This window comes from Gorilla gorilla, chromosome 4 (genome assembly GCF_029281585.2).
Source record: "Gorilla gorilla gorilla isolate KB3781 chromosome 4, NHGRI_mGorGor1-v2.1_pri, whole genome shotgun sequence".
In the NCBI taxonomy this organism is placed as follows: Eukaryota; Metazoa; Chordata; class Mammalia; order Primates; family Hominidae; genus Gorilla; species Gorilla gorilla.
The window spans coordinates 45936542-45956677 of record NC_073228.2 but is presented as its reverse complement, the minus strand read 5'-3'; the positions used below and the strand labels follow the sequence as shown (position 1 = coordinate 45956677).

The 20136-nt window shown below is 42.4% G+C and overlaps 1 protein-coding gene and 1 long non-coding RNA gene across 2 annotated transcripts in view; one reads left to right on the top strand and one right to left on the bottom strand.

Moving 5' to 3' along the window:
• LOC115934626 (leucine-rich repeat-containing protein 37A) overlaps positions 1 to 20136 on the bottom strand; it is a 63042-nt gene that overhangs the window by 1114 nt on the left and 41792 nt on the right. Inside the window, 7 exon segments of the mRNA XM_063705774.1 lie at positions 30 to 84; positions 1781 to 1830; positions 4715 to 4819; positions 5393 to 6666; positions 8600 to 8718; positions 14109 to 14183; positions 14740 to 14811. Of these exon segments, the coding sequence (XP_063561844.1) occupies positions 30 to 84; positions 1781 to 1830; positions 4715 to 4819; positions 5393 to 6666; positions 8600 to 8718; positions 14109 to 14183; positions 14740 to 14811 (1750 nt within the window).
• On the top strand, positions 7 to 18795 carry LOC134758431 (uncharacterized). Its single transcript, XR_010133605.1, has 2 exons — positions 7 to 108; positions 15543 to 18795. It is a non-coding gene; the product is annotated as an uncharacterized lncRNA (long non-coding RNA).

The following is a 20136-nucleotide window of genomic DNA, read 5'->3' as shown; positions in this document are numbered from 1 at the left end:
TGGCCACAGCAATGAATCCTCCAATGTACCTGACTCTCCCTTTGCGAAGAGCATCTCCTCTGTGGCAGAAATCTGAAAATGCCCCTGGGGAGACACATGCACAAGACAGTGAGTGATGCAGCCGTTTCCCACATATCTCACAATGTACTTCTCTGGTCTTATTAGGACTAAATGAGTATCTCAGTCCATAATCACAGTGAGAAGAACCACCACAGACCACATACCTGGGGTCTTGAAAATAATTCCATGCATGTGGGACTTTCAGAAGCTCTCCATGTCTCCCCAGAAGGGCCCCACAATATACTGGGGGGACTTTGTATGTGGCTCAGCATGGAGCAGGGGCAGGATGTTCATTCCCACTCATCCCCTTGGCCAAGTGCCCTTGTGCAGTGAACAAACTGCACAACCATGCTGGGCAGAAGCATTTTATATCAGTCCCCTTCGGACTTAGTCTCACAGGCATCATTTGACGGGGGGTGGGAGATGAAGTGGTTCTTCCTTTTCTAGATACTTTATTCTATAAGTTGGATCACCTCAAGCAAATGCCTGAGTGCAGCTAGCCAAGTTCTCTATCTCACAGTCTTCATACGGCTGGCTGTCGCTGATGAGTGAGTGAGCTGCGAAATCAGCTTAAAGCACAACATGTTATTTTTGAATTTGAATAAAATAGGAAAAGGCAGAGTGCACTGTGTGACCATGGGGTAAGACACTCTCCCTTTCTCCTTCTCAGTTTTCCTGTCATAAAAGGACAAACTACTAAGTTCTCCGTAGTTAAAATTCTTTTTTGTTGTTTTTTTTATTTGAGACAGTTTGGCTCGTTCCCCAGGCTGGAGTGCAATGGTGCTATCTTGGCTCCCTGCAACCTGCGCCTCCTGGGTTCAAGCAGTTCTCCTGCCTCAGCCTCCCAAGTAGCTGGGATTACACGCCTGCGCCACCACACCCAGCTAATTTAGTATTTTTAGTAGAGATGGGGTTTCACCATCTTGGTCAGGTTGGTCACGAGCTCCTAACCTCAAGTGATTCCAAAGTGCTGTGATTACAGGCGTGAGCCGTCCTGCCTGGCCTTTCTGGTTAAAATTCTGTGAGGTTTGCGTAAAAGGAATAGAGTGGGGGCGCAAAAAGCAGTAAGATGAGAAAATAGTGTTTCCTCAGTTCTAGGATCCAGGGGAAAAAAAGAAATAAAAGAGAAAATACTGTTTCCTGCCACTTAAGAGGAAGGACTCACATATCCTACCTTCCATCAGCCTTGAAGGAGACAAGTGCCCTCTCTCTCACACCCGGTGGCCTTCCCTTCCCCTTTCCCAGAGCCTCCAAGAAGGCCCCTGGCCTGGCCTGATGCCCACCATCAGCAGCAATAGGCACCAAAACCTTTCTCCTTCCTATCCCTCCCCACCTCCCGAAAGGGCTGGGGACAGCAGGTGTGTCCTTGTTATTTCCATCCAGCTCAGCTTTGGCTGGGGAGCTAATTTCACTGGAGCCAGGCTAAACATTAGGGTAAGTAAGTATTTGTCCTGTCTTGGGCAGTTTCCTCACTGAAAAATGAGGGCAGAGTACTAAGCCCTCCTCTAATTCTAAAATTCTAATTAAAATGTCGCGAGACTAGTGCTGGTGCATGCGTGTAATCCCAGCTACTCGGGAGGCTGAGGCAGGAGAATCACTTGAACCTGGGAAGTGGAGGTTGCCGTGAGCCGAGATCGCGTCATTGCACTCCAGCCTGGCAACAAGAGGGAAACTCTGTCTCAAAAGAAAAGAAAAAAAAAATCACCAGACTAATATTTACCTTGAGAATCCTTCTTCATCTTCTTGTAATGATTTTCGGTGACAACACATCTGTTTTAGAAGAAAACGCAATTAAGATTATCTATGACAACAACCACCATCTCCAAATCTGTATTGATTCCTTTTATTCATTATAAGTCTCATCTACCTGATGAGGTAACTTTTTTGAAGACAGGAATTGTATGCTGTGTAACACTGCTTTGATTCTTCCATAGTTCAGTCATCCTAGCTATCTTGCGGGGGATTGTTTGTAGGATACCGCCCCCACACCATACCAGAATCTGTGGATGCTCAATCCCTTACATATAATGGCGTAGTATTTGCTTATAACCAACACACATCCCCCCTATACTTTATTTACTTAGCGACAGGATTGCCCTCTGTTGCTCAGGCTGGAGTGCAGTGCCATCCTCTGTTGCTCAGGCTGGAGTGCGGTGTCACGATCACAGCTCACTGTAGCCTCAACCTCCTGGGCTCCAGTGATCCACTCACCTCAGCCTCTTGAGTAGCTGAGACTACAGGTGCATACTACCACATCTGGCTATTTTTTTTTTTTTTTAATTTTTAATAAAGACAAGGTCTCACTATGCTGCCCAGGTTGGCCTCCCAATGTGTTGGGATTACAAGTGTGAGCCACCATGCCTGGCCCCATGTAATTTAAGTCATCACTAATAAAATGTATACATATTGTACAGTGGTGACCGTTGTTATATTGTACTTTCTATTTGTATTTTTATTGGTTTTTTTTTCTTCAAATATTCAGCCTGATCTAGTTGAATCTGAAGATGTGGACCTGCTGATGAAGAGGGCTGACTGTATCTAACTTACGGTTTTGCATGCAGCTGGCACTTAATACATTTTATTGACTGTTTTAGATAACATTCAACAGATAATTCCTAATAAAAACTCTTAGAAGTAGGAGAAAAAGGAAACCTGAGTCTTTCCTCTGAAGTGGCAGGAAAACCAGCCTGGGCAACATAGCAAGAACTTGTCTCTACAAACACATTTTTTAAATTAGCTGCCTGCCTGTAGTCCCAGCCACTCAGGAAGCTGAGGCAGGAGGATCCCTTAAGCCCAGGAGTTTGATGTTACAGTGAGCTAGATCACACCATTGCTCTCCAGCCTGGGTGACAACAAGGCCCTGAGAAGGGGAAAAAAAAGGAAAGGAAAAAGGAAAGGGGAAAGGAAGGAAAGAGTAGAAGTATTGGAAAGGAAGAGACAAAACTATCATTATTTGCATATTAAATGATAAATGTTAGCCAAAGAAGCCTAAGAGAATCAACTAAGATTTTACTGGAAGTAATGAGAATTCAATACAGTGGCTATCTACAAAATCAAGAAGTCAGCACACAAACCTCAAATACTTTTCCCATGTACCAGCAATAACTAATTAGAAAATGGAAGAAAGATCCCATTTACAATGGCAATACAAATGTATGAAGTATTTAGGAACAAAAATACAAAGATCTTTTATCTAACAAAAGATGTATAAGATCTATATATGGAAACACTAAAGCTCTTCTGAAGGACATTAACAAGAAATGAATACATGACATGAGATAGCACGTTCCTAGAATGTCGTACAGATGTAAATTCTCAAATTAATCCACAAATTTAACATAATCCTATTCAAATCCCAAGATAGTTTTTGGTGGTGGCTGTTTTTAAGACAGGGCCTCGCTGTGTTGCCCAGGCTAGAGTGCAGTGGTACGACCACAGCTCACTGCATCCTCGACCTCCCAGGCTCAAGCGATCCTCCCACTTCAGCCTCTGAAGTCTCTCATATGGTGTCCAAGAAATGGTGACAAATCTCACAAAGGGACTAGGCTCAGCAGGGCTGGAATATTCAGGGAAGGTGTCAAGAAGAAAGATGGACTTGAGTTGGCTTTTGAGAGATGCATAGGACTCCCACAGGCAGAGTGAAATAAGGGCATTTTAGATGGACAAACACACAGACAAAAGCAGAAATGCGGGTGGTGTGACTGGGGTATGGTGAGGGGCTGCTGTGGCTGGAATGGAGGGCTGCCACAATAATGGAAATGGTAAATGAGGCAAATAAGGTTGGACTGGTGGCATAGCGTCCAGGTTGCCAGCTTTATTAAATCACTCTTCCAATATGCTAGCACTGGCCTGTTGGGAAAAGTAATACATCATGTAATCGAACAAAAGACAGAGGCAAGCTCCAGGAATGGGCACTGTAAACAGGACTTGCCCCAGGGTAGCCAGATGTAGGCTTTAGATAAGTTGATGCAAGCTGAGCATCTCTACTCTGAGGGGGAATGTCTCACATGGTGTCCAAGAAATGGTGACACATCTCACAGAGGGTCTAGGCTCAGGAGGGCTAGAGTATGAGACGTTCCCCCTCGCCTGTGAACTTAAAAATGTGGCCAACAATTTTTGTAAAAGATGGCTACTCTGTAGTGCTTTAACTGGACCTATTTAGACAATGCCTTACACACTGGAGGACGATACTGTGTAAATCTAATAAGTCTACAAGACAATACTTCTGTCTTTTGGCTCTCTCCTTCCTCTCCAGGGTGATGACAACTCCTTGAGGGTGGAGATTATACCTCTCTCATCATTTCAGCAACAAGGAAATAAATTAGTGGCAGAGTAAGGGTGACTTGATGCGTACATCCAATTGTTGACATAGTTTTGGGTGGGAGAAATTTTGCTATTATATCGACTTCTTAAAATAGTCTAGTGGGATTAACTTGGTTTTAATTCACAGAGATCTGGAAGCGAGGATCCTTTAAAAATCCTGAAATATACACTGCAGTAAAAGAACAAAGCATACACCTCAGCCTTAAATGACTGAAGAAGTATGTCAAGTAGCAGCAGGTGGGAAAGTGGCTTTGGTTTTCAGTTTGTGAGCTCTGAATCCACACAAAGACAGGACTGCATTCTGAAAACCTGAATTAATTATTGTCCTTACCACAATGAGGCAGAAAAGTATAATCAAAATAGTTAGTATTCCAGTCAGAATTAATGCCACGATGAGTTTGGTGGTATAGCCATATCCTGGAACTTCTTTTGTGAGCTAAAAAAAAAAAAAAAAAACAAAAACACCAGAATGAGAGCTAACTATTCACAACCCCAGTATTCCAGGTGAGTAGCTTACAGGTTCTTTTTTATTTTTTTGAAAGAGGGTCTCACTCTATCACCCAGGCTGGGGTACAGTGGTGCAATCACCGTTCACTAGACTCGACCTCCCTGGGCTCAGGTGATCCTCCCACCTCAGCCTCCCAAGTAGCTGGGACTAGAGGCACGTGTCATCAACCCAGCTAATTTTTTTATTTTTTGTGGAGACAGGCTTTCACTATGTTGGCCAAGCTGGTCTCAAACTCCTGACTTCAAGTAATCCACCCACCTTGGCCTCCCAAAGTGCTGAGATTACAGGCGTGAGCTACCACCCCCGGCCTACAGTTCATCTTGTGCCCTAATCTATATTTCACTCTCTACATGAGCAAAGTGGGAGATCACTGTCATGACCAAAGTTACATGGCCAAGATAAGCTATGGCCTGGGAGTCCCAGATTCTTCTGTGTGGGCACTTTCCTGGGATATGCTAAATGATGGGAAATCTGAGTCTCATGTTTCTGTGTGGTCCTCACCTCAAGCGACTTCTCTTTCTGTTCACTCTGGGCTTCTGTGCTCTCATTAATGTAGTTCTCAGTCTTCCATTGGTCCGTATCCCATTGTATGTTGGATGCCTTTACTTCCTGCTGCCCACTGAGAAGCTTCATCAGGTGGCCTGTCCTGGAGATGAGCTTGGCACAGGTCACTTGCACATGGGCCCCAGAGCAGTCCATCTTCAAGGTCCGGATAACATGAGCAATGAGCCTTCTCACATTGTTGTTGGGGATAAGGGACTGTAGCTGCTGGGTTAGCTGAATTTCCAACTGATCACCTGGGGATGAGAGCAATGGGTAATGGAAGCTTTTGGGCTCGGGGGACAGGTCAGTGCCCACGTTGTTGTATTCCCATTTTGTCTCAGTTTGTTTAACAGTTGGCCCTAAGTTGAATGCAGTCCCAGCGGAATCTGCCTCAGGAGGATGATTGTAGTTTGTGTTTTCAGAGATGGTTCCTTCTGGCATGTTAGTGTTTTCCATAAGAACATTTTCTTCAAAGGCATTTCTTGCCTTTGAAATTGTGTCTTTTGTATTACTGTTTTCTATAAAATGTTCTGAAGGAGCAGATACTTCCAGAAAAGGGTTTTCTTGAGGACTCAGGTCTCCTAAGGATGAAAAAGCCCCTTGTGAAGGGGAACTTATGAGGCTCTTTGCTGCAGAGAATGGAAGCCTGTTTGCGAGCATCAGTCTATTCAGATAACTTTTCTTTCTGACCTTTGGACTCTTTTTGACCTTGTAGACGGCCTTTCCCGCTAACTTCTCAGGCCCCTGCTGTGTGTGAGGCTGTTCCAGCTCCCTTGGGGCTGGACTCCCGAGCCTTTTTTCTTCGGCAGCGTTCTCCACAGATGCCTGGGCACCCTGTTCCCTCCTGATGCTCTGCCTTCCTACCTCTTTGAAGTGCCTTTTCTGGATGCTCCTTGGGCCCATGAGGACTCTATTCACTCTCTGCCGGTTTTGGCCTACAGTTTCAATCTTTGCCAGGCTGTTTCCTGTGGTTGGCAGTTTAATGACTGGTATTAACAGTGATTTCACATCTAGGTTTACCGCTGAGAAATAAGGCAAGATGTAACTTAGTGTACTAACATCACTCTCGTCATTGGTGTCTAGCTGCTCACTCCCAAAGGCTGACAAGTTGATGCCACTGCTGTCTGAGGGCTCCTCCGGCTCAACAATCAGCTCAGTGCTTGTGTAATTCTTCCGGGCTTGTAACACCTTCATGAACGCTTCTTCTGGATTCCCTACAGATGCTTCTTCAGCTGTCAAAAAAGAAGAGACTGCTTTGATCATGAAAAATGATGGGATGGGATGCATCAGTCCATAGCTGTACACCCCAGTCACACAGAGTAGGAGTCAGCAAACATTCGAGTGCCATTCAGAGAGGAGAAACACACACCCAATCCTAAACCTATGAAATGGCAACAACAAAAGGAGAAAATACATCTTTTGAAAACACGGCCACCTACTTGGAACATTCCATAGTGTGACATAGAGTAACTCTGTTTAGGATTATTTCGTTGATTCCCAGAGGCCAATTGCCCAGTGCTCAGTCAAAGCCCAAGGTGGAAGACAAGTGCTTCCCTGATGAGCTGACCTCTCTACAGACTGCTCCGTACCCTGTGCTGTCCTGCCTCAGATGCAGAGAGAGCACAAGGCTCCTGCTCTCCTCGTCCTCGGTGCACCTGTGTTCGTGCTACCATCACAGCTGAATGCAATGAAAGGCGGTCCTCTGAGAGGAGCAGGGTGGAGATGCTAAAGTGGAGGCCCCCCCCATTGCTGATAGATCCTCATCTGGCATGCGCTCCACCCTCCCCATTCTCTGCTCCCACGTATCGTAGCCCCATCACAGAAGATGCGACATGGAAAAACGCACTGTGTCCACCCTAGTTCTTAAATTTGGGCAGGGATTTGGGGTGTATGTTAAGAGTTTTTCAAATTTGCCAGATTGTATGCCTATGTTGTTAAATACACAATGAATCCCTGGTATGATAGCAGTTTCTGGATAAACATTACTTGAGGTCCTAAAATGCAGAAGGGAAAAAGCAACTTTTGTCAGATGCCTACTTTGCTTTCATTTCATCTCTAATATTTTGGATGGGGAATCATCCAAAGCTTCTGACTGCATGAAGGTCAGGTGTGCCAGTGTGCAGCTGGGTTTCTTTTCCAGAATTAAAGTACTTTGGGTGGTGGTGAGGGTCAGAGGAAGAAGTAAAGATTGTGAGAAAGGGGAAGAAACATGGGCTTGGGGAGAACCCAGAATTGGGGCCAGAAGACCTGGCACTAGGCTACAGCACTTAGCACCTCTGATCTTGTTTTTCCTCATCTGTAAAAGGAGGTTAACAAAGCTTTTCTGCCCACTTCTTGGGGAGAAGGGAATAACATAATCGGTAAAAAAAAAAAAAAAAAAAAGTTTTGAAAAATAAGCAACACTGACTTTATGTAACCAAGCATTATTAATTATCCACCCCGTATCACTGGTAGATACCTGTATTCAAGCTATCTGGACATGAAAGCAGTCACATTTTAGAAGTCATGAAGTTGATGCTAATAAACCTAATCTACAGAAACACTCTTGAAAGCCCTTGAGCGTTTGTTCTGTGAACAGAAAGGTTTGAGATTCGGAGCAAGTTCAGAGTTGGATGGTCTAAGAATGGAAAAGCCCTCCATTCCATTAGAAGAGCCAGGTAGCAATTTCTGGTTATGGAACCAGAAGCTCTCAGGCTTCAAATAAAACAGCATCACTTGTACTCTTATAAAAGTGTAAAAACAGAAAAACCAAAACCGTATCTACATCTGTCCTATAAGGCAGAGAGTACTTGAGATCTCATGGATTTAAAACCAGCTTACAAACTACATTGCACTATAGGAAGAAATTATCACTGTGGGCAAAGCATCAAGCAGAGAGCACAGTACACAGTGTGTGGATGTTAATGTTATTCCCTAGCCTTCCCATTCCTTTGTCTTGGTCCTTTGTGTATATGGAACAGTTCTATTATTAAATTTTGTAATAGTAACTGAGAACCTGACTCTCAGCAAGGGAGTAGTTCAGAAATTGAGGGAGTTTAACTCTGAATGAGTAAATAAAAATAAAGCAATTATGTCATTAGCTTAAAATTTTATCATCACTAAAAATAAAAAGTTTAAAAACAAATACTTAATGTAACAATTTATCACCATGCAATTTGGACTCACGACAGTGTGTGGTGTTTGTCAGACATGCACTGTTGCAATGCAGCTTGACTGTCTTGCAGACAGCCTCAATGCTGTTTTTAAATTGGCAGAGGCAGCAGGCCATATGGCTAGGTAAGATCCTATAGATGAAAACAGAGAGCAATAAATTAGCGGTAAAGCGGTTACTTGAGTAGGTAAAGGAGGCAGCCAACGCTACCACAGGGGTGGGAAAAAGGTGTCATTGAAGCCTATGGACTGGACAGTTGGGTAGGAACCAGAAGGCCAATAGGAAGGAGGACAAAGGTGCCCAACTGAAGGGTAAGCATGGCAGTGAGTATGGTATGCCTAGAATAAAGATGGTTGGGATTAGAATTGGTGACAGTGATTAGTAGTTTAATTCAGAAGTATCTCTTCCCAACTCAAAAGTCTCACTTTGGGCTGAAAGTACAGAGGAAGAAGGTAGACTTTTAAGAAGTCTGAATAAGCCCCCAACTTCTGGAGTCCCTTTCTCAATTCCTGTTGGGAGTGGGAAATATTATAAATTACTCTGGGCATGAAAAATAGCTTAGTTTAACCTGGATTGCGGAGTTAAAAAATAACAAAGATTACATTGGTCAAATCTGGACAATTTGAGCATTCAAAAGAATAACAACAATAAGTTACAACATATTTAATATAAAGAAGAATCCACAAAGAGTGATATTGAAAAAGAAAGAGGGGGAGTTCTTCTTCAATGAAATAATGCAAGCTAGTAAATGTAGAAGGAATGACAGAATTTTTAAAAGTGTCACTTTGCAACCGTCAGTGTAATACAAATTCATTCAGACAAGGATTATCACTGATGCACATTTGGGTGAAAAGACATTTGAGAACAGGATCTTCACTGAACTCAAAGTAACAACCCACAGATTATTTATTAATTACCAAGGGGAAAATTATTTTTTATTTTTATTTTTATTTTGTCACCCAGGCTGAAATACAGTGGCAAAATTATACCTCATTGCAGCCTCAACCCCCCTGGGCTCAAGGGATCCTCCAAATTCAGTCCCCCGAGTAGCTGGGAGTATAGGCTTGCACCACCATGCCCAGCTAATTTTTTTTTTTTTTTTTGTACTTTTGTATTTTCAGTAGTGACAGGGTTTCCCCATGTTGCTCAGGCTGGTGTAGAACTCCTGGGCTCAAGCAATCCTCCCACCTCGGCCTTCCAAAGTGCTGGGATTACAAGTGGGAGCCACTGTACCCAGCAAAATAATTACAATGGAGAGATCTGGAAGATCACCTTAGTCAAGTGATCAAACTTAGTATTACAGGCCATCTGCGGTTACGAGGCAGGAAGGATACATCACCCATGCAGTATTTTTCCCAAAAATGCTTAACTTGAATTTCATCATGAGGAAACAGACAAATCCGGATTGTGGGACAATTTACAAGACAACTATCTTTGACTCTTAAAAAATGCCAATGTCATGAAAGATCAAAGAAAGTAGAGGCATGTTTTAGATTAAAGGAAATGAAGACATGACATCAGTGCCTGATCTTTGATTGGATTCTGTACTTTCATCTTTCTGGCTTGTTTGAATTTTTTTCAATATGTAAATTTGGGCAAAAGAGGTAACCGAGACAATTGATTAATTTATTGTTGTGGCTTATTGGGGGCACTTTCAGAGAGATAAAAACAATCCCTGTAACTGAAGTAAAAGGTTAATCTTAGGCAGTATAGCATGCTCATTAAGAATACAGATTCCATAGCCAGACTATGCTTCAATCTCAGCTCTGCTAATAATGTGAATTTGGGCAAATTGTTTAATCTCTGTTCCTTGGCCTTGTCATTATAATAGTACCTACCTCTAATGAATTTTGAGGATCAAATGAATCAATACCTGAAAAATGCCTGGTGCACAGTGAGTGCTCAATAAGAGTTAACTATAATTATTATGTTGCAGAGGTTATGGGGGGCCTTTTCTGAGTCCTCCAAAAGGATGGCTTTATTGGGGCCATATTGAGACTGTGAAAACAAAAGAGGGTTTCATGGATACAAGAAGTCTATGAGTTGGGGGTACAATGTATAGAGTTTTAGATTAAAACTGCATCCAGTAAGTTGGCCTGACACATCTTTCAAACCTACAGAGGAACAATCACAAGTGACTAGTATTATTCCTTTGGGTCCAGTGGAAGCCTCTGATCTTCATATGCAATGGACCCAGAACCGTAACCCAGCATTTTGTTATATAGCAACCTTACCTCTGCCACAAAGGTGTTTCTTTTGAGGCCGGGTCTCGCTCTGTTACACAGGCTGAGTGCAGTGGTGCAGTCTTGGCTCACTGCAGCCTCTGCCTCCTGTGCTCGTGATCCTCCCACCTCAGCCTCCTGAGTAGCTAGAACTACAGGTGTGTGCCACCACGCCTGGCTAATTTTTGTATATTTTGCAGAAATGGGGTTTCACTATGTTGTCCAGGCTGGTCTCGAACTCCTGGGCTCAAGCAACCCTCTCTCTTTGGCCTCCCAAAGTGCTGGGATTACAAGCATGAGCCCAAAATTTTTGTTATTCTTTTTCTGCCCCCAACTTTTTATTTTAAACATTTTCTTTTTTTCCTTTAAGCCTTAGGATGGCTGGGAAACATTTTCAAGTGGTATAATGAACACCTGTATAACTTTCATCTGGAATCAATAGTTGCTAATACTTTGCCACATTTGCTTTCCGTGTGTGTATGTCTATACATTTTCTGGACAAAACCATTTGAGAGTCAGTTGCAGACATAATGACCCTTCACCATTGAAGACTTCAGTGTGCAGCCCCTAAGAACCAAGGCATTCTCTGACATAACCAGAGGACTATCATCACTCAATGGAACTTCATATTATCATTGTCTACTATGCGGTCCGTATACACATTTTCACAATTGTCCCAATCATAACATGGCTTAAAAAATTCAGAATCCAATCAAACATCAGACATTACACTTAGTACATGATTCTTTAGTCTCCTTCAATCTAGAACTGTTCCCAGGATTGTTTTAAAGTATACTGACAAACCTTTGAGACTGTAAATGACCTGAGGTATACTTGAGAATAATTTTTCAATACACATGAAAGATCATTACACATCAGCCATGACTCAAATGAGCTGGCCTACTTACTTTGTACATAAATGTGTAAACTCCTGAAGACTTCCAATAATGAACTCCCATAAGACAGTTAGTTCAATGTCTTTATGGCCTTGGTGACAAATCATTACAGAGGATGAGAGCATTTTTCCTATCCAATAATGGTCAAGAAAAAAGCAGACAGATCCTCACTATCTTAGAGAACTAAGTGAGAAAGCTAGTCGATGAAGGGGACTTCATCCAGAGAGGAAGGGATCCAGCTGACGGGGAAGATGCTGCAGGAGGCTGAGGAAAGTGAGGCTAGAGCAGTAAAAGAGATCTGACAACCTGGTGAAGGTAAGAAAGTGAACTGACAAAAATGAACGGGGCAGAGTGCTAAATGAAGGGCCCTTTCCATGCTAATCTTGCATAATGCCCTCAACCAGCCCTAGCATAACTGAGTCTCTATTTAGCTTGCCATATTGTGGGGGCTGTCGGCACAACTGAAGTTGCAGTAAATTGTGTAACAAACTCACAACAGGGCCCTGCAGGCATATATATACATATATACACATACATACATACATATATATATATATATATATATATATATATATATATATATATATTTTTTTTTTTTTTTTTTTTTTTAGACAGGGTCTTGCTCTGTCACCCAAGCTGGAGTGCAGTGGTGCCATCTTGGCTCACTGCAACCTCCACCTCCTGGGTTCAAGTGATCCTCCTGACTCAGGTTCCCTAGTAGCTGGGACTACAGGCATGTGCCGCCACACCTGGCTGATGTTTATATATATATATATATATATATAAACTGCAAAGAAGGCCAGGCACGGTGTCTCATGCCTGTAATCTCAGCACTCTGGGAGGTGAGGCAGGAGGATCACTTGAGACCAGGAGTCCAAGACCAGCCTGGGCAACATACTGAGACCTCATTTCTACAAAAAAATAAAAAATAAAAAAGATACATCATATATGCAAATTAACTCAAAATGGATCATAGACCTAAATGTGTATAATTTCTGGGAGAAGACATAGGAGAAAATCTTTTAGACACTGGATTAGACAACAGGTTCTTAAAGATTTCTTAGGTAAGAAACAAAAAATCACAAGCCATTTCAGAAAAAAATGCTAACTTAAAGCTGGTCAAAATTAAAAACTTCTGCTCTTCAGAAAACATTTTTATTTCTTACTTTTTTTTTTAGACAGAGTCCCACTCTGTCGCCCAGGTTAGAGTGCAGTGGTGCAATCTCGGCTCATTGTAACCTCCACCTCTCAAGTTCAAGCACTTCTCGTGCCTCAGCCTCCTGAGTAGCTGGGATTACAGGCATGTGCCACCACACCTGCCTAATTTGTGCATTTTTAGTAGAGATGGCATTTCCACACAACCGGAATACTACTCAGCAATAAAAAGGAGGGAACAGTTGTCCCTCGGTGTCTGCAGGCGATTGGCTCAAGGACCCCCTGCAGATACCAAAGTCCACAGATGCTGAGGTCTTTTTTATGAAATGACATAATGTTTGTATACAGCCTCAGGTATACTCTAAGTACCTAATACAGTGTAAGTGGTATGTACATAATTATACTGTATTTTAAATTTTCTACTGTTTTTATTGTTGTATTGTTGTTTTATATATTTTATTTTTTCCAAATATTCTCCATCCATGGTTCGTTGAATCTATGGATGAGGAACCTGCAGATATGGAGGGCCAGCTGTAGTGACAGGTGCAACAACATGGATGGTAGCATAATCTCAAAAAAAATTCTGCTGAAGGTGGATCTTATCTGTAATCCTAGCACTTTGGGAGGCTGAGGCAGGTGGATCACTTGAGGTCAGGAGTTCGAAACCACCCTGGCCAACATGGCGAAACCTTGTCTCTACTAAAAATACAAAAATTAGCCGGGCGTGGTGGCATGCACCTGTAATCCCAGCTACTCGGAAGGCTGAGGCAGAAGAACCACTTGAACCTGGGAGGTGGAGGTTGCAGTGAGCCTAGGTCATGCCGCTGCACTGCAGCCTGGGTGACAGAGTGAGATTCCGTTTCAAAAAAAAAAAAAAAAAAAATTAGGCTTTGTGAAAGGAGCCAAACACAAGAGTCTACATGCTATATGATTTCATTTATAAGACATTCTGGAAAAGGCAAAAGTATAGGAACAGAAATCAGATTAGTAGCTAACAGGGGCTGATGGAGGACGGGATTGCCTACAAAGGGACAGGAGGGGCCTTTTTGAGGCATCAGAAATGCTTTATATTGGGAATGTGGTGGTGGTTATGTAACTATACATTTGTCAGACTCATCAAACTGTACACTTAAAAAGCGTGAATGTTACTATATGAAAATTATACCTCAATGAACCTGACTTAAGAAAATAATAAAACAAACCTGAAGAACCAACTAAGTAAAAATAAATCTCGGAAAAAAATAACTTACAGTTTTTCCAGTTCAACAGTCATCATGAGAATGTTCTTAAGTGTTGTAAGTGGGACTAGCGTTGTTCCCATGTCTCTGAAGAAGAAAGCCGAAAATTCATGATATGAACCCCAATAAAAAATTCTGTACTTAACAATTCAATTTTGGCTTCTCTATTAAACAAGCCAGCTCAAGAGTTTATTTGCTGTAGAATTCCAGGGAGCTCTTATTAAAGAAATTAAAGTTGATTTGCATCATCAAATTAATGATACTCAAGACCAGAACCTACACTTTTCTTTTTACCATTATCTTCTCATTTTCATATTGCACTCACCATCTTCTTTACTCTTTTCTTTACTTTTAGAATAATGAACACCTTTTCCCCTTTGCTTTCTTGGTTAAATAATATTCCTCCATGTGTCTACATGTTCCAAATCTATATGGGTTCTTCAATGCTGTTCTCTTCCCCTGCTGGCCATCTTGACCATTATACATCCTCTTAATTTTTTTCTTCGCCAATAACTTTTTTTCAATAACCCAGTTAAAATTTAAATTATGACATTTTAGCCTAAATGCAAAATACTTAAGCTTTGATGAAAAATTTAAAAAGCATAAATCATCTCTTGACTCATGAGAGTACTATAGTACTTACAGATATTTTAATGCTGGCAATTTAAAGAGATACGGATCTTCAACAGTTGTCAGAGGATTGTGATTGAGAATTCTGAAAAATGGAATGGAATTTAAATAACCTGCATTTTCAATGTGTAAAACTGCATGAAAAGTTTACATTCATTTTTTGGTATGGAGCTTGTAGGTAAAAAAGAAAAAAACGTTTCCTGTTTTTACCTAAGAAATCACCATTAGACTCCGTAAAGCACTCTTCCTATGGGAACTACTGAGGTCTCTAGAAGATAAAGGATAGAACGCGGGGAAGAACTACAAGGAAAAAAAAATGGATAGCAAAGAAAAAATATGCCACAGAACTTTTCAGGTCAAAAACCCTAAAAGCGACTATGTTGGTAGGAAGCCCTGACTGTGGAGGAAACAGTATTTCTAGCATCCTCCATAATTCAAGTTGCTCATCATAATTCAAGTTGTTCATCTATTTTTTTTTTCCCTCCAAATTCTTTTGTACAGGTCCAGATAGATGGGCTATGTTTCCTTTCTATTAACTGAGGAGACAGAGATGAAAGGACTGGAGCATGTCATCACTGTCTTAAATGTACTGAAATTCTAACAGCTCTAGCTGAAAAAATGTCCAAAGCAGGCCGTGAAAATAAATTTAAATGAAAAACTCCAAAATGATCTATGCTAGAATCCCAAGGCTGTCAGGGAAAACTGGTTCCATGGAAGAAGGTAGTCAAAGAAATAGGCAGATGACCTAGACCCTCACCCAATATGCACGATGTACTTGGGTAGAAAATAACCTCTTTCCTTTATTCATCTACATAGGTTCGTGAGCCACACATCTCCCCACACCAAGCTCCTCCATACAAGACCTCGGACTGCATCACGTAAATGCTTTTTCAGGGGCAAAATCTAGAGAATCTGAAACGGTGGGCCTTTTTCTTTTTCTTTTTTTTTGAGATGAGGTCTCACTCTGTTGCCCAGGCTGGAGTGCAGTGCAGTGGTGTGATCTTGGCTCACTGCAACCTCCACCTCCTGGAGTCAAGTGATTCTCCTGCCTCAGCCTTCAGAGTAGCTGGGATCATAGATGACCGTCCCCATGCCTGGTTAATTTTTGTATTTTTAGTAGAGACAGGGTTTCACCATGTTGGCCAGGCTGGTCTCGAACTTCTGAGCTCAAGTGATCCACCCACCTTGGCCTCCCAAAGTGCCGAGATTACAGCATGAGCCACCATGCCCAGGTGTGAGCCTGTATCTTAATCAAAGTCCTGAGAATAACCTTGAAGAAGACTCCCTTGCAATGAGGAACAACAGAAGAAGCAAGGGACCTGGAATCTGGCAGACCTGGGTTTGAATTCTGGCTCTGTCACTTTCTGGTGAAGTGACTTGAGTAATGAACATGAGGCTTTCTGGGTAGCGTTTACAGCACAAAGCAATTTGAGGAATAAATGAAAGAGCACATGTCTAGTGCCTAGCAATGCGCTGGACACAGTGCCGGTGCTCAGCCATCATGTCACACCAGCACTGACCGGTGAGCATAAACCCTGGGGATGCCCAGAGCTGGTACAGCCAGGAGCTCCAGAAGCGTGGGATTCTCAGAGGGAAGTGGAGCTCACTGCTCTACAGGTCCTGTTCAAGTTAGAAAGTAAGATACAATGCACACAAAGCCAAATTGTCATCATTCAGCTCCTATTACAGGGGAACTAAGAGCTGCATTGAAAATTACTTGCAAAGCTTGTAAGTGGTTCTGCCACTTATTAGCCATGTGAACCTTAGCAAATTACCTAGCGTCTCTGAGTTTCAACTTCCTCATCTGCAAAATAGAAATAATAACCGCATCGCAAGAGTTGTTGGAAAAATGAAAATGAGGTATCATAGGAGGTAACATGTATGGAGCATTTACCATATGCCAAGCACTGTTCTAAGAACTTCGGACATGTTATCTCACTTGTATAAGTACTTAGGTGCCTACAACATAAACAGCACCTGGTAAATTAAGTATTGAAAAAATGCTATGGGGCAGAGGAAGAAATGCTAAGCCTCTGTGAGAAGAGAAGACAGCTTGTTACACAGGTGAAAAGAACAAGCTGCAGCTGAGAGAAGAAAAGTATAAGAGTTGCTAGGTGTGACAATCTCAAGACTTTTCAACCACTACAAATTTAAACAGCCACCCTAAATCACCCCAAAGGACAGACTCGAGTTGTTCTTTTTGTCTTTAATGTTTGCGCCTCTCCGAATCAGAGAAGAAGCTGCCAGGATTCCAGTACATACCAAAACATGATGACAATAACCTCAACTGTGCAAACTTTTGTGCATCTACTGCTGTGTAAAGGAAGCTGATGTCAGTAGACTGGGGGGAACAGTAAGGCATGTTTGTGACCGAAGCTCAATTTGCCATCAGTGTGGCCACACCTACCTCACTAATATTCTAATAGTGGGATAAATAATTCAATAGGGATAAAGCCTGGATTTTCCTCTTATTCTCTCTTAGTGCTTACATTCTTGGCATGATATCGATGTGCCATAGACAAGCCAATATGTGAGTGTACTCTATCTGAATAAATATAGCCTTTCTACATGGCAAAGTCATCCAGTTTCTAAAATTATTGTTAGAACCAATGAAGTGACTAAGAGAATTTTAAAAAATAAGCCATCAGTCTAGACCTGTGTATAGGAATGAAGGAGAAGCACTTTAAAGTCAGGGAAAAAATATAAACATACTTAACATTTAGGATTATCAACCATTGCTGCTTTTCCATAAACCATTTCATTCATGATTTCATCTGTAAGAGATATGATTATTGCCCCCATTCAGTGAGGGACTTTGATAGTTAGCCGCCTGGTCCTTCTTGCTTGGATGCCCTGCAAATAAATGTCCTCCTTTCCCCAATGCAAAACCTCGATATGGTTGTTTGACTTTACTGCGCTTGGGCCAGAAGAATCCAGTTAAGTCCACTAATAAGCTCTTGGCCCGTCTTTGAGATGGATTTCAGATTCAAAATAGACTGACCCTATCACCCTGCTAATTTGGTCAGTCAGTATTTGTCAGTAACATAGAGGCTTCATTCAAGAGGTTTACTGGGTTGTAACTATTGGAACCCAGGGATGATTTCAGGATTTTGTGGGGCCTGAGCCTTATCTAGTAAAAACATTAAAAAAATTATGAATACCAAAATTTCCAGGGGCCCTCCCAGGACCTTGGAAGGGCCTGTGCAAGTGAGAAGCCTGGAAGGTTAGGCTCTATTCAATTCATCATCGATCAACAACAGCTGGGGCCTCTTTTTTTGTTTGTTTTTTACAAACTTGTGTAATGCAGGGAAATATATTGTTTCAACTTACAAACACCACAAAATGGTGTCATATTGGTCATAAAATTACTGGCACCTTCCCTTGGCATCTTGCCTTTGGAAAGAAATGCAGTGGGCCTATATGTCACATATGCCAAATATGACTCTGCAGTGTAGCTTTGTTTACCAGGAAGATTTGACTCCAAAGGAGCCCAGCCCCTAACATACACTTGGTGTGTTGAGACCCTTGTGCCAATCTTTGAAAGTAACTGTGACTTAGTTTGAAGGGTACAGCTCTGTTTATACGAAATGAGTGCTAGTTTCCAATATCAGCTAGCTCTGATTTTTTCATCACCATGAAGCAAATGCCTTTTTCTGTTGTTTAAGATGAACACAGAAACTCAAGATAAGCAAGTTAGTGTCTCCTCAAGTCTTTCTTAACCCAGCCCCCATTCCTGCTTTGTCCTCTCCTTGTCACCCTGCCGTACAGATCCCCACATGGCTCTCATTTGTTTTCCCATCAGCATCCGCTTCCTCCTTGAGGAATGAAAGTCCCCTGGGGACAAAGTCCTCATCTTGGTGTGTCTTTGAGATGGATTTTGTAGCCCCAGCACTTAGTACAGTACCTGGCACAAATGGACATGGCACTCTGAATGTTTTTGAGTGAATTCATTAATTTTTATCAACTGTGATTCCAGTGTTTTCCTGGTCTACATAATTGTAGTGAAGCTGGCTAGATGATGATGATGATGATGATGATGATGATGATGATGATTTGAGACAGAGTCTCACTCTGTCCCTCAGGCTGGAGTGCAATGGTGCCATCTCGGCTCACTGCAACCTCCGCCTCCTGGTTTCAAGTGATTCTCCTGCCTCAGCCTCCTGAGTACCTAGGATTACAGTTGCCTGACACCATGCCCAGCTAATTTTTGTATTTTTAGTAGAGACAGGTTTCACCATGTTGGTCAGGCTGGTCTTGAACTCCTGACCTCAGGTGATCCACCCACCTCAGCAAAGTGCTGGAATTACAGGCATGAGCCACCGCTCCCGGCCACCAGATTTTTATGAGGGACTCCCAGTGGTATAAAGTGCTTAGTAAAGATGGTGAGTTTAAAACATTTGTATTGATGCTACCTAAACCTCTTGGTGGAGGGACCTAATGAGCCGGTTCTCTGGTGTGAGGGCAAAAGAAAAACAGACCTTTAGTGTACTTTTCCTAAGTTATGCATCAGCAAATTAATGAGGACAGAGGGGAGCATGTGCAGAAACTGCTGCTCTAGTCCAGACACATCCTGAATGCCTCCCTCTAACTTGAAATGAACTGTGTGAAACTAGATTTCTGAACCACAAGGCAGGTGGAAAGTCTTTTCTAAAGTCAGATGTAGAGGAGAATCTTCACCTTGAGTCCCCTTCAGGCCACTGAATATACCCACTCTGATTTGATGGGTATGTTATACAGAGAAATCACAGAATTTTTGCAATTATGGTAGAAGAGTAGTCAGGAAAGTATATGGAATTAAGATACAGCGATATATTTTCTTTACAAAAGTTTTTTTTTTGCACAATAGCTTAACATAAACACCATCTTGGCCAGGCATGGTGGCTCACACCTGTAACCCCAGCACTTTGGGAGGCTGAGGTGGGCGGATCACCTGAGGTCACAGGAGTTCGAGACCAGCCTGGAGGGGAGGTTGGAGTGTAGTGGCACAATCTCAGCTCACTGCAACTTCCACTTCCCGGGTTCAAGCCATTCTCATGCCTCAGCCTCCCGATAGCTAGGATCACAGGCGCCCGCCACCATGACCTGCTGATTTTTGTATTTTTAGTAGAGATGAGGTTTCACCATGTTGGCCAGGCTGGTCTCAAACTCCTGACCTCCAGTGATCCTCCCACCTTGGCCTCCCAAGGTGCTGGGATTACAGGCATGAGCCACCATTCTGGCCCTACAACTTTGGATTTGATTCCTGCTCATATGCAGAGTTTCTAACTGCTTAAATGTCTGCAACACTTAGCTGCAAGGAAGGAAGCTTAACACAAAGTCCTCCAGGGAGCAAAAAACTGCACCACCACGCCCAGCTAATTTTTTTGTATTTATAGTAGGGACAGGGTTTCACTATGTTGGCCAGGCTGGT